This window comes from Canis aureus, chromosome 6, assembly GCF_053574225.1.
Source record: "Canis aureus isolate CA01 chromosome 6, VMU_Caureus_v.1.0, whole genome shotgun sequence".
NCBI lineage: Eukaryota > Metazoa > Chordata > Mammalia > Carnivora > Canidae > Canis > Canis aureus.
This window is the reverse complement of record NC_135616.1, coordinates 70,104,054-70,117,710: the sequence shown is the minus strand read 5'-3', so window position 1 is coordinate 70,117,710 and position 13,657 is coordinate 70,104,054. Positions and strand designations below refer to the sequence as shown.

Here is a 13,657-nt window from a genome sequence, read left to right as displayed (position 1 = left end):
TGCTCCCCATGATAAATGTAGCTACCATCAGTCACCATACAAATGATTATAATATTATTGACTATATTTCCTATGCTATAGTTCATTCCCATGAATTATTTATTTTATAACTGAAGGTTTGTATTTCTTAATTCCTTCACCTGTTTTGCCTATAGCCCCTGACTCCCACAACCAACCACTAGTTTGTTCTCTGTATTTATGAGTCTGTTTCTGTTTGTTCAATTGTTTTGCTTTTTAGATGCCACATAGAAGTTAAATCATATGTTATTTCTATATTTCTGTCTGTCTCATTTCACTTAGCATAATGTTTTCAAGGCCTATTGATGTTATTTTAAGTGACAAGATTTCATTCTTTTTTTACAGCTAATGTTCTATCATGTGTGTGTATTCTTTATTCATTTATATACATAAAATGTATATATATTCTTTATTCATTCATCTATCAATGGACAATTAGGTTGCTACCATGTCTTGGCTGTTGTAAATAATGCTACAGTAAACAGGAGTATTTTTCTTTTCTGTGGGTAAAACCCAGAAGTGGAATTACTGGATCATTAGTAATTCTATTTTTAATTTTTTTTCTATTTTTAATTTTTTTAGGGACCTCCACAGTGTTTTCTATAGTGGCTGCACCAAGTTACATTTAACAGCAGTGTATGAGGGTTCCCTTTTCTCCATATTCTTACCAACACTTGATATTTCTTGCATTTTTTTACAACATTTTTTTTTTAAAGATTTTATTTATTTATTCATAGAGACACAGAGGCAGAGACACAGGCAGAGGGAGAAGCAGGCTCCAAGCAGAGAGCCTGATGTGGGACTCAATTCAGGGTCTCAGGATCACGCCCTGGGCTGCAGGCAGCCCCAAACCGCTGCGCCACCGAGGCTGCCCTCTTGCATTTTTTTAAAGATTTTATTTTTTATTTTTTTTTTAAATAAGCTTATGCTTTTTTCTTTTTAAGATAGATTTATTTATTTATTTATTTATTTATTTATTTATTTATTTATTTATTTTAGACACAGAGAGAGAGAGAGATGCAGAGACACAGGCAAAGGGAAAAGCAGGCTCCATGCCGGGAGCCTGACCCGGGACTCAGTCTCGGACTCCAGGATTGCGCCCTGGGCTAAAGACAGGCGCCAAACCGCTGAGCCACCCAGGGATCCCCTTTAAGATTTTATTTATTTATTTATGAGAGACACACAGAGAGAGGCAGAGACCTAGGCAAAAGGAGAAGCAGACTCCCTGCAAGGAGCCTGATGCAGGACTTGATTCTGGATGCCAGGATCAGGACCTGAGCCGAAGGCAGATGCTCAACCGCTGAGCCATCCAGCCATCCCTTTCTTGCATTTTTGATACTAGTCATTCTGACTGGTGTGAGGTGATTTCTCATTATGGTTTTGATTTGCATTTCCCTGATGGTGAGTGATGTTGAGTATCTTTTCATGTGTCTGTTGGCCATCTGTATGTCTGCTTTGGAAAAATGTCTATTCAGGTACTCTGCCCATTTTTAATAGAATTATTTGGGTTTTTTTGATGTTGAGTTGTATTAGTTCTTTTTTTTTTTAAGATTTTATTTATTTATTCATGAGAGACACAGAGAGAGAGAGAGGCAGAGACATACGTAGAGGGAGAATCAGGCTCCCTTGCAAGGAGCCTGATGAGGAACTTGATCTCGGACTCCAGGATCACGCCCTGAGCCAAAGGCAGACGCTCGACCACCTCATGAGCCATCCAGGCCTCCTGGATTCCTTTTATTTCTTTTTCTCGTCTGTTGTGGCTAAGACTTCCAATACTGTGTTGAATGAAAGTGGTGAGAATGGATATTTTTCTCTTGTTTCTCATCTTAGAAAAACTTTTTAGCTTTTTATCACTGCGTATGATGTTAGCTGTGTTTTGGTCATATTTGGCCTTTATTATGTTGAAGTATATTCCCTTTAAACCCACTTTATTGAGAGTTTTTATCATGAACGAATGTTGAATTTCATCAAATGCTTTTACTGCAACTATGATCATACATTTTTATTGTTCATTTTGTTAATGTGGTACCTCACATTGATTTGAAGATACTGAATCATACTTGCATCGATGGAGTAAATCCTACTTGATCACATATTGACCACATACCGTTGAATTCCATTTGCTAATATTTTGGTTGAAGATTTGCAACTATGTTCATCAGGGATCTTAGCCTGTAAATTTCTTTTTTGGAAAGCCTTTGTCTGGTTTTGGTAGCATTGTAGTGCTGGCCTTAAAAGATGAATTTGGAAACCATTCCTTCCTCTTATATTTTTTGGAATAGTTTGAGGAGTATAGATATTAACTCTTCTTTAAATGTTTGGTAGAATTCACCTGTGAAGCCCTCTGGTTCTAGTCCATTGCCTGCTGGGAGTTTTTTTATTACTGTTTCAATTTTGTCACTAGTAGTTAGTCTTTAGATTTTTCTATTTCCTCCTGATTCTATCTTGGAAGATTCTGTGTTTCTAGGAATTTCTCCATTTTTCTAGGTTTTCCAGTTTGTTGGCATATAATTTTTCACTTATTCATAGTATTCTCAAAATCCTTCATATTCCTCTGGGGTCAGTTGTAACTTCTTTCATTTCTGACTTTATTTACTGGAGTGTTCTCTTTTCTTGATGAGTATGGCTAAAGGTATGTCAATTTTGTATATCTTTTCAAAGAACCAGCTCTTAGTTTCATTGATCTTTTCATAGTCTTTATGTCTTTTATTTATGTTCTGTTCTTTATTATTATTATTTTTTTCTGTTCTTTATTATTCTTTACCTTCTACTCACTGTGGATTTCTTTCTTTTTCTAGTTCCTTTATGTGTGAGGTTAGATTGTTTGGAATTTTTCTTGCTTCTTGAGGTAGGCCTTTATCACTATAAGCTTCCCTTTTAGAACTGCTTTTTCTATGTCCCCAAAATTTTGAACCATTGTGTTTCATTTGTTCTAGATATTTAAAAAATTTATTTTTGGTTTCCTCATTGTCCTATTTGTTGTTTAGTAGCATATTGCCTTGCTTCCACGTCTTTGTGTTTTTTCCAGTTTTTTCTTGTAACTGATTTCTAGTTTCATACCATGGCAGTCAGAAGAGATATGCTTGCTATGATTTCAGTCTTCCTGAGTTTTTTGAGACTTGTTTTGTGGCCTAACATGTGATACATCTTGAGGTTTTTCCATGTATACTTGAAAATAATGTCTATTTTTCTGGTTTTGAATGTCATGCTCTCTCTATATATGAAGTTCATCTGGTTTAAATATGTTGCTCAAAGCCACTGTTTCCTTGTTAAGTTTCTGTTTAATGTTTAATGTTAGAAGGAGCATTAAAAAGTGCCCTACTATTAGTGTATTACTGTCAATTTCTCCCTTTTTTCTGTTAATATTTGCTTTATATAATTAGGTGCTCCTATCTTGGGTGCATAGTTACTTGCAATTATTATATCCTTTTGTTGGATTGATCCCTCTATCATTATGTAGTACCCTTGTTTGTCTCCTGTTATCACATATGCTTTAAAGTATTTTTTCTGACCTAAGTATTGCTATTCCAACATTTTATTTTGCTTCCATTTGCTTGGAATATCTTTTTCCATACCTTCACCCTCAATCTGTATGTTTCATAGGTCTGGAATGAATCTCTTGGTCACAGCAGATAAGTAGGTCTTGTTTTTTTATCCATTCAACTTTTGTCTTTTGGTTGGAGCAGTTAGTCCATTTACATTTATTTTTTTTTTTAAGATTTTTAATTTATTTGTTCATGAGAGACACAGAGAGAGAGAGGCAGAGACACAGGCAGAGGGAGAAGCAGGCCCCCTGCAGGGAGTCCCGATGTGGGACTTGATCCTGGGTCTCCAAGATCATGACCCGAGCCAAAGGTAGACGCTCAACCACTGAGCCACCTAGGTGTCCCCTGCCCAGTCCGTTTACATTTAAAGTGATTGTACTTTATGTACTTACTTCCATTTTGTTAATTGTTTTATGATTATTTTTGTAGTTCTCTGTTCCTTTCTTCTTTTTGCTCTCTTCCCTTGTAATTTGATGACTTTCTTTTAGTGTTATGCTTGGATTTCTTTCCTTTAATTTTTTGTGTATCTACTATAGGTTTTGGGTTTGTGGTTACCATGAGATTTGTGTATAACGTCATATATACACACACACACACATATATATATGTACATATATGTGTGTGTGTGTGTATATATATATATATATATATCCAGTTGGTGGTTGCTATTTTAAGTTGGTGGTAGCTTAGTTGAAATACATTTTAAAAGCACTACATTTTTACTCTACCCTCCATGTTTTGTTTATATGAAGTCATGTTTTATATCTTTTTATTCTTGTATCCCTTAACTAATTTTTGTAGATATAATTGATTTTGCTACTTTTGTCTTTTAGCCTTTATAGTAGCTTTATAAGTGATTGATCTACTACCTTTACTATATGTTTGCTTTTACTAATGAAATTTTTTCCTTTCATAGTTTTCTTCTAGTTATGGCGTTTTCTATTCTGTTTAGAGAAACTTCTTGTTAGGCTCATTTAGTGGTGATGAACCCCTTTAACTTGTGTTTGTCTTGGAAACTCTTTATCTCTCCTTTATTTCTGAATGACAGCCTCGCCAGCTAGAATATTCTTCATTGTGGGTGTTTTCCTTTCAGCACTTTGAATATATCAGGCTACTTCCTTCCGCCCTGCAAAATGTTTGCTGAAAAATCAGCTGATAGCTTTATGGAGTTCCCCATGTACCTCAGTATATACTTTTCTGTTGCTACTTTTAAGATTCTTTATCTTTTAGTTTTCACATTTGACATGAATTATTTGACATTAATTATTATGTGTCTTGGTGTTGTCCTCCTTGGGTTCATATTCTTTGGGGTTCTCTTTGCTTCCTGAAAGTGGATGTCTGTTTTTTTTTTTTTTTTTCTCCAGGTTGGGGAAGTTTTCAGCGCTTATTTCTTCAAGTACGTTTTTGTCTCCTTTCTCTCTTCTCCTTCTCAACCCTTATAGTGCAAACGTTAGTATGCTTGATGTTGTCCCAAAGGTCCCTTAACCTCCTTATTTTTAAAAATTGTTTTTTGTCTTTCAGCTTGGGTGCTTCCCACTACCCTGTCTTCCAGATTGCTGATTCATTCTTCTGCATCCTCTAATCTGCTGTTGATTTCGTCTGGTTTGTTTTTCATTTCAGTTATTACATTCTTCACCTCTGATTTTTTATATATATATTTTTTCTATCTCTGTTGAAGTTCTTAGTGAGTTCGTCCACTTTTTCTCTCAAGTCTAATGAGTAACTTTATGAGCATTACTTTGAACTTTTTATCAGGTAGATTACTTGGTTTATTTAGCTCTTTTTCTGAGATTTTTGTCTTGTTCTTTTTTTTGGAATATATTCTTCTCTCCCATCTGTCCTCCTGTGTTTGTTTCTCTGTATGAGGTGGAACAGCTATCTCTTCCGGCCTTGAAGGAGTGGCCTCACGTAGGAACGTCCCCTGTGCAGACTGTGTGTGCTGGCTGCTTTGGATGGTCAGCAGGAGCTGGATTTGGTCTAGGCCAGAGGTCCTGGGGTACTCCATGCTGGAGGCCATCCTGGTGAGATGGCTGGAGCTGAAGCACATTTTGGCTGGGTGGTGCCAGGGCCTTCATGCCAAGTCCATGTCGGCAGGATAGCTGGACCTGGAGTAGGCATGAGCCAGGGGTCCTGGGGCATTTGTAGGGTACTCTGTGTCCTAGCTGCCCTGGCAGGGTGGCTGGAGCTAGAGTGAGTGCTGGCTGGGGTTCTCTGTACTGGGGCTGCCCAGGTGTGACAATTAGACCTGGAAAAGATGCAGTCTGGGAAGTCTCCCCTTGTAGGACAGATGGCTAGGTGCCTCTACTCTGTTCCCTTCTATGCTCTCAAGGGGGAGGAGAAATGTAAACAGTGGCTGTCACCAGCATCTCCAACCCCAGAGTGAATTCTACAAGTTCTCCTACTGTTTGGTGGATACTCTAGGATTACTAAATGGATTTCCTTCACTCATAGTCTTGTTGCCCTCTAAACTGCTGTTTTGGTTTTGGTTTTTGCTGTGCCCCAGGGCAGGTGAATCTGCAAGGACAGCTCAGTGATATCTCTCCCTCCTGTAGGTCATAGGGTCTGCAGTGGGGTTGCCATTGTCACCCGGCTCTATCTTTCCTGGTGTTCTGTATGTGGTCCCTCTACCCTTTATTCTGCAGAAGCTGTTCAATCAGTCCTCAGTTCTTCTTCAGGAGGAATTGCTTTCTCTGCAGTCTGTGTGTCTGTGGGAGGACATGAATTCAGGGTCTTCCTAGGCTGCCATCTTGGGCTTTTTAGCCAAGAATAGCTACATTTTTTTAGCAGGCAGAATGTTCTCATCTGCTTGAGCAAAATGAATCAATGGAACTGTGAATAAATGAATGGAATGAAATAAAATGAATGAACGAATGAAATAAGGAGCTGTCACCTATGTATCCTATATGCTTTCAAGGCCCAAGATATAGTTGATATCATCATGGAAGCTCTTCCAAAGCCCTCTCATGTTGGAATTCTCCAAGATAGCTCTCCCATAATTTAAGACAGCACTTGCTGTGGCTTTATTATTATGAAATGGTAGCCTAAACCCATTCAATCTGTAGATGAAGGGAACATATATAAAGGTTTAAAGTTATTACTAGTCTTTGGTCCACTTTACAATTAGAAAATTTGATAGGCATAGCAATGTGTTTTCTCTTGCCCAGATTTTGTTCTCAGAGTAACTGCCATTCATTCACCAAACTTATTTTGTGGGCATAGTTCAGCTAGGGATTGTGACAAACAGTATAGGGTCTCTGTCCTTGAGACATTTGTGGTGTAAATGGGGAAAATAAAGCATTCATATATGAAAAATAATAACATAACAGCCTAAAATAGATGTCATATGCCCAATAGATGTCTGTCATTGGACAATTATGTAGATACTAAGATGGCAAGGGAGTTTAGAAGAAGAGACAATTTTCTAAGTTGCAGTGATTAGGAAAGGCATCTTGGAAGAGATGGAATTTGACCGTGATGGTGAGATATAGATAGGGAACTATCCCACTCAGTGACACAAAAATGATTTTATCCATATGAATATTCCTTCCTATCTGAACATTGGATATGTTTTGTTGGTTGCTGCTGTTGAATCTTAAATGTAAGCTTTAAAGTCCATGCTTTGGTGGAAACATTTTCCATACAAAGGAAACCCAATTTTTTTTTGTAAGATTTTATTTATTTATTCATGAGAAACACACATAGAGAGAGGCAGAGACACAGGCAGAGGGAGAAACAGGCTCCATGCAGGAAGCCTGATATGGGACTCGATCCCAGAACTCCGGGATCATGCCCTGAGTCAAGGCAGACACTCAACCGCTGAGCCACCCAGGCATCCCTAGGGAAACCCAATCTTGAAAACAAAGGAATTTGTTACTGTATGAACAGAGCAATGGTTAGCGACATGATTTTTATATACCTAGGAAAATCGGACAAAATACTAACAATTTTGTTTTTGTTTTAGACAGACTACTCTGGTAGTTTACATTTTGTCTTTTCTGGGAATGGTTGTATTTACTTTCACGTTGGACCTTGGATACATTATCATTGTGTTTATTACTGGAGGGGTACTCGGGTAAGCATCATATGTGTTTAGGAGGGTGATAGCATGCTGTTACAATTCTGAAGTATTACTACTGTGGTTTTAAATTTTTAGTTCATTCAAATGCCCTTTAATATTTTAAACTTTAAAGAATCTATCCTGTGCGTATAAATCTATCCATGCATATAAATATTTTAAGTTTTAAGAATCTATCCTATGCATATATATGAGTAATTTTTAGGAGTAAAAAAAGTTGTTTATGTTTTTTTGGTATATATGATAAGTGAAAAATGGATTAGCCTTACTTAGTCTGGGTAACTCTATTTAGTTAGAAAAACAATTGACTTAGCAAATCAGAGGTATATTTTTCTTAAAAAAAGAAAAATTCAGGAACTGCTTTATTTCTCAGTTCTTTTGTCTTTGGGCTGATTGGCGAATAATAATAGGGCTTTACTTAGACACATTAAGTTCAAAATATTCCGTTATTTGATCACTAGAATAGGCCTGAGAAGGAGAATGATTGCCTCAACATGTGATACTGTCCCTCAGTGAATTTTCTCTATAATTTTGGATTTATTTTCCCAGTTTCTTCATGACTGGTTACCTCCCATTGGGTTTTGAGTTTGCTGTTGAAATCACTTACCCTGAATCTGAAGGTACCTCATCTGGTCTTCTTAATGCTTCTGCACAGGTAAATCTCTGAGTTCTCTTAAATCTGAGGTGATTTATTTGCTAAGTAATATAGTGGATGAAAAATTTCACCTTTCGATGAATGCTTCTAGAAGCTAGATCATATGAATAAAATAGGAAAAGTTCTGGGGAAAACATTTGCACTTATTTCAAAGAAGCAAATTTAACAATAATTTCTCCTACTTTATTTTAGATATTTGGAATTTTGTTCACATTGGCTCAAGGGAAGCTCACGTCAGACTATGGTCCTAGGGCAGGGAACATTTTCCTCTGTATTTGGATGTTTCTAGGCATCATTTTAACAGGTAAATTAGGGCATTTTCCTGGCAAAAGTACTTATGTCATATTGTCTTTATATTTAATTTTCATGTATATTGATTCTCAGTGGCTTAGCAGAACTCAAGGGGGAAAAAAGATTAAAAAATAGGATATTACTTGTTTTTTTCCAAGGATATGAATCTATTAATTCATTTTTCATATTTTAACTTTAGTACTGTCACCATGCATAAAAAACAAAACCATTGTATCAAGAGTCAATAAAGATCTGGAGTGGGCAGACTTGCTTCGCACTAGCTGTGTGACTTTACACAAGTTACTTAACCTCTCAGATCCTCCTTTTCTCATTCATATAATAGGGTATTAAAAAGGTGGTTCATGAAACTCCTAGCATAGTGTCTGGCACCTAGAATGTGCCTAATCATGTTAGCAATTATTATAATGTGTGGTGGTGGAAATGGCACGGGGAATGTTCAGCCAATTCTTATTTCTTAGGTATTATCAGAATAGACATGGGCAGGAACAAGATACTGCCCAACTGCTGGAGGAAGAGCACATAAAAGGACTTTTATCCGTGGTTTGTCCAGGCACATTAGCGTAAAAATGGATTTAGACACTCACGTAGGCTTCTCCTGTCATCTCACTTTGCTAATTTCTTTCTGGATTCCTCTTCCCTATTCAGACGGCAGTGTAAACTCTCTTGTGCAGGCTACACGGTACTTACCAGCCAAGCCACATATCCTGCCTCCCCTTTGTACTTGCTGCTCCAGTGATTCCAAACTACCTCTGGGTCCAGCTTCCTGGCTATTCTATTCCTGTCTTGCATTCTTTGCATATACTGTTTCCTGCCGGCCTAGAATGCCTTCCTCTCTCTTATCTGCTTGACAAGTTCCTTCTCATCTTTCAAGTTTCTTTCTTTCTTTTCTTTCTTTTTTTTTTTTTTAAGATTTTGTTTATTTATTCATGAGAAAAAGAAAGAGGCAGAGACGGAGGCAGAGGGAGAAGCAGGCTCCCTGCGGGGAACCCCATGCGGGACTTGATCCTGGGACTGCAGGATCATGCCCTACGCCAAAGGCAGATGTTCAACCACTGAGCTACTCAGGCGTCCCTCATTTTTCAAGTGTCAATTTGCATGTGTCTCCCTCCTCTGGCAAGCCCTCCTGGATTTTCTCTGGACTGACATAGGCATTTTTTTTTTTCTCGCATGCTCCCACTATACCTTCTACATACCTGTGTTGTTGCATTTTATCCTCCAGTGTATAATTGTTTGCATGTCAATATTCCCTTAGATTGGAGGGTGCTCTAGGGAAAGAATTGTGTTTTTCATCTTTGTATCTTTGGTTCCTAGCATCGTGTATTTGTTCACTAATGAATGACTTGCTAATTCGGTTAGTGGCTTAGAGAAGCACTGGCATTTTTTCATGCTACAAGGATGCTATTGAATATTATGGTACTACAGTGTGCTAAATGTGACAGTATCAAAAAAGACTTTGTTCTGTTTACAGTACAAAGACTCTTCCAAAGACTCTTTGGTAACTCCATTGATGTTTCTCTGTTTCAGCATTAATCAAGTCTGATCTCAAAAGACACAATATAAATATAGGAATTGCAAACGGTGATATTAAAGCTGTAAGTAATAATTTTTTATGATTATGCTATTGAGAAATGTGTGAAATCAATCTGTCTAGACAGCTATTTTGGGTTTCCGAGCCAACTGTTGATCTGTCATAATGGCATATACCAGATGCTGTAAGTTTCTTTTATCTCCTGATTCTTTCTAGGTACCAGTTGAAGATAGTCCCACAGACCAAGAATCAAAAACCATGATGATGTCCAAGCAGTCAGAATCGGCAATTTGAAGTGAAAAAAGAAGTTAACCTCATGTGGTAGATGAGTAGTAAGGCTTGGTTTATATGTACGAGAGATGGATACTTAACTTGAAAATTATTATGTGACCTCTGAATACAGTTACTGTTTTCACCTTCATATTAACGTGAGCAAGATTTTGCTTAAAATATTTTAAGCTTAAAATATTTTGGCTCACATCGTAATAACACTACCATTTATCTACCAAGCATCCCATTGTTAATCTATTGTCGATCAGAATGTAAGCTTCTTAATGTGTACTTTCCAAAAATGTTTTCTTTTTTATAGAAAGTGGAAGGTCAAAAGGCTTTCTAAAATGATAATGTGGAGGTCTAATCCCTTTAAGTCACATAGGAGTACATAGAATTTAGAACCAAATGTACATTATATTCCTAATTAGCTCCCTTTCCATTATTCTGACCAACTGTCCAATCTGCCTCAGTGGGAGATACCAACACGGCACTTCTGACCCCCTAAAGGATAGCACTGGGATGAGACTTCCACGGAACCTCTAAGATTTTTCCATTTTCTTATATTCTTGTTAAACAAGGCTTTGTTACATGTACTGTTAATGGCTGTCAAAACTGTTCTGTGTACACACTGAACCCATGACTTTGGTCTTAGACTTGTGTTCTAATTAAGCTAAGGAGTGCAGACATAGGCTCATTGTCTTGAGCTCTCTGCATTACCTTCCTATCACGGTAGGATATGCTAATACTATTTTTTCACTCCAACTTGAAATAGAGGGATTTTGTACCCACTGCCTTGTCCACTATCTTTTTTTCAGTGCAGGCATACCTTGGGGATATCGCAGGGTCAGCTCCAGACCATTCAGAATAAAGCAAATATCACAATAAAGTGATTCAAATGAGTTCCTTGGTTTCCCAGTACATATAAAAGTCAGATTTACACTCTTCTGTAGTCGATTAAGTGTGTGGTAGCCTGGAAGAACAATGTACATACCTTATATGAAAAAAGACTTATTGCTAAAAAATGCTAACCATCACCTGAGCTTTTAGCAAGTCATAACCGCTGATTACAGATCACTATAATCAATATAATAATAATGAAAAAGTTTGGAATATTGCAAGAATTACCAAAATGTGACACAGACACGAGCGAGCAAGAGCTTTTGGAAAAATGGCACCAAAAACTTTCTTGATACAGGGTTGCCACAAATCTCCAACTTGTTTAAAAAAACAAAAAACAAAAAATGCAGCGTCTGTGAAGGGCAATACATCAAAGCATAATAAAATGAGGTATGCCTGTGTATGACTTTCAAGCAAGAAAATTCCATCCTCTGTGTTGTTGGCTTTCTCGTGATTTCTTGTATCGCACCTCATAGCGTAATACTTTGGCTTGAAGGTTGTGAAGATAAAGAAATTGATGGTAACATAGCCCTCGTGTTTTCATTTGGTGGAGACCTCTTGAAAGGGTGTCTTTGTTCTGCACTATCGTTTGTATGACCGTTCTCCTTCGAGGAATACACTGTGTCCAGGTGCATGCTCCCTCAGTGTGTTGGGGGAATGTATTTTCTTCACCAGAGTGTACCCGGTCTCCATACTGTTGGGAAAAAAGTCTGCTGTTTTACATGCTCAGGGTAAGAAACAGAGGACCAAATGTCTTTCTACAGTGCCTACCACTGCGTTTTGTTTACAATAAGAATTTAAATGTTGTTCCTGTCCTGACTTTCTAAGCTGCTAGGGAATATCTTTACAATAATGACATATACACAACCATAATATGTACATTATGTCCACATCAACCCTAAAAAAAGCTGGTCAGGGGATACCCTTGAATATTCTTGGAAGCAAATTAGCAATTCCGATTTGGGCATTTTATATGCATCACCTTACATTAAAATTATAATGTTCTTTTTAATCAAGCGACAGCAAATTATGTAGAATTTTACCCTGGAGAATCGTCACTGGGAGAACCCAGCTGGGAATCAGGAGCTCTGGGTCTGTGACCTGGATCTGTTTCTAGGTGTCCCTGTCACTCTCCGGCCAGCATTTTTCTCATCCATAAAATGAATGTATTCACTTTGATCTCAAAGATCTTTTTTGAAAAAAAAAAAAAGATCTTTTGAGTCTTAAATACCGTTCACCATGCGATAGACCAAATCACTGAGCCACAGGAACTTAAATCTAGCTAGAGAAGTATCCCCTGGAGAATTGAATGAACAGCTGTGATTGATACTTTGTGGGTATGGGGAATTTACAATTGTTTTTTTGCTTTTTTATTCAGTTGATGATAGCTCAAGCATAATATGCTGAATCATTAACTTCCTTAGACAATTACATCGCAGGTTTTATGGCCAAAAATATATTCTAAGATCCCTCTTAAATAATTATTTTTATTTTTAAACCATCAATTGTTTAAAATAATCATGTACTTTTTGAGTTTCTGAGCTTTTGACAAAAATTACAAATAAAAGTTAGGAGACATTGTTTCTGAAAAGCATACATATCTGTCATGTGTATCTCTGTTGATTAGAAAAAGGATGAAATATGATATCATAAAACACAAAATAGATTAATAATTTTTTCTATATTTTGAGTTAAAGTTGTCTATAACATGTCAGACAAGAATGTCATAATTCTGTCTTGGAAAATGGAGTTGGGTAACCAGCACTTGAGTGAATTTTAATGAAATGATTTTAGAAAGAAATTGGATGCTTTCAAAAGCAGTTTCATTTATAAATATTGCAAAAACAAAAACACTAGCTTTTGCCTTTTGTGAAGGTTGGGGAAAAATTTAAAAATATGTTTATGTGTAAACTCAAGAGAATTGCCAGAAGAATGTATGTCTGTATTAAGTCATCTTTCATGTTCTAAGTTTTGCTTTTTGTACTATTTGTCTGTATGCTCATTCTTCAGTGTTTCAGACCTGAAATAAACTTATTTTTTTAATGTTAATTTTGTATGGCTTTTTTTTTTTTTTTAAGGTCTGATGCTTAGGTACATAGGTACATATGGGGACTAGAAGATTTCAAAATGAGCCAAGGAGAGAGTGAGGTGTTTTGTGGAGCACAAGGAGACAAAGACCACCCGGGTCAGGGCCAACACAGCAACATAGTAAGGGATTTTTTTTTTTTTTTAGGATTTTATTTATTTATTCATGAAAGACACAGAGAGATTCGCAGAGACATAGGCAGAGGGAGAAGCAGGCTCCCTGCAGGAGCCTGATGTGGGACTCGATCCCAGGACCCCGGGATCACACC

At 37.1% G+C, this 13,657-nt stretch overlaps 1 protein-coding gene across 1 annotated transcript in view; it reads left to right on the top strand.

Moving 5' to 3' along the window:
- Positions 1-13,352, top strand: part of FLVCR1 (FLVCR choline and heme transporter 1) — a 37,521-nt gene extending 24,169 nt beyond the window's left edge. Inside the window, exons 6-10 of the mRNA XM_077902165.1 lie at positions 7,525-7,635; positions 8,188-8,293; positions 8,486-8,597; positions 10,130-10,197; positions 10,350-13,352. Coding sequence (XP_077758291.1) covers positions 7,525-7,635; positions 8,188-8,293; positions 8,486-8,597; positions 10,130-10,197; positions 10,350-10,427 — 475 coding nt within the window. The 3' untranslated portion in view covers positions 10,428-13,352. The remainder of the gene's footprint in view (positions 1-7,524; positions 7,636-8,187; positions 8,294-8,485; positions 8,598-10,129; positions 10,198-10,349) is intronic.
- The last annotated feature ends 305 nt before the right edge of the window (positions 13,353-13,657 follow it).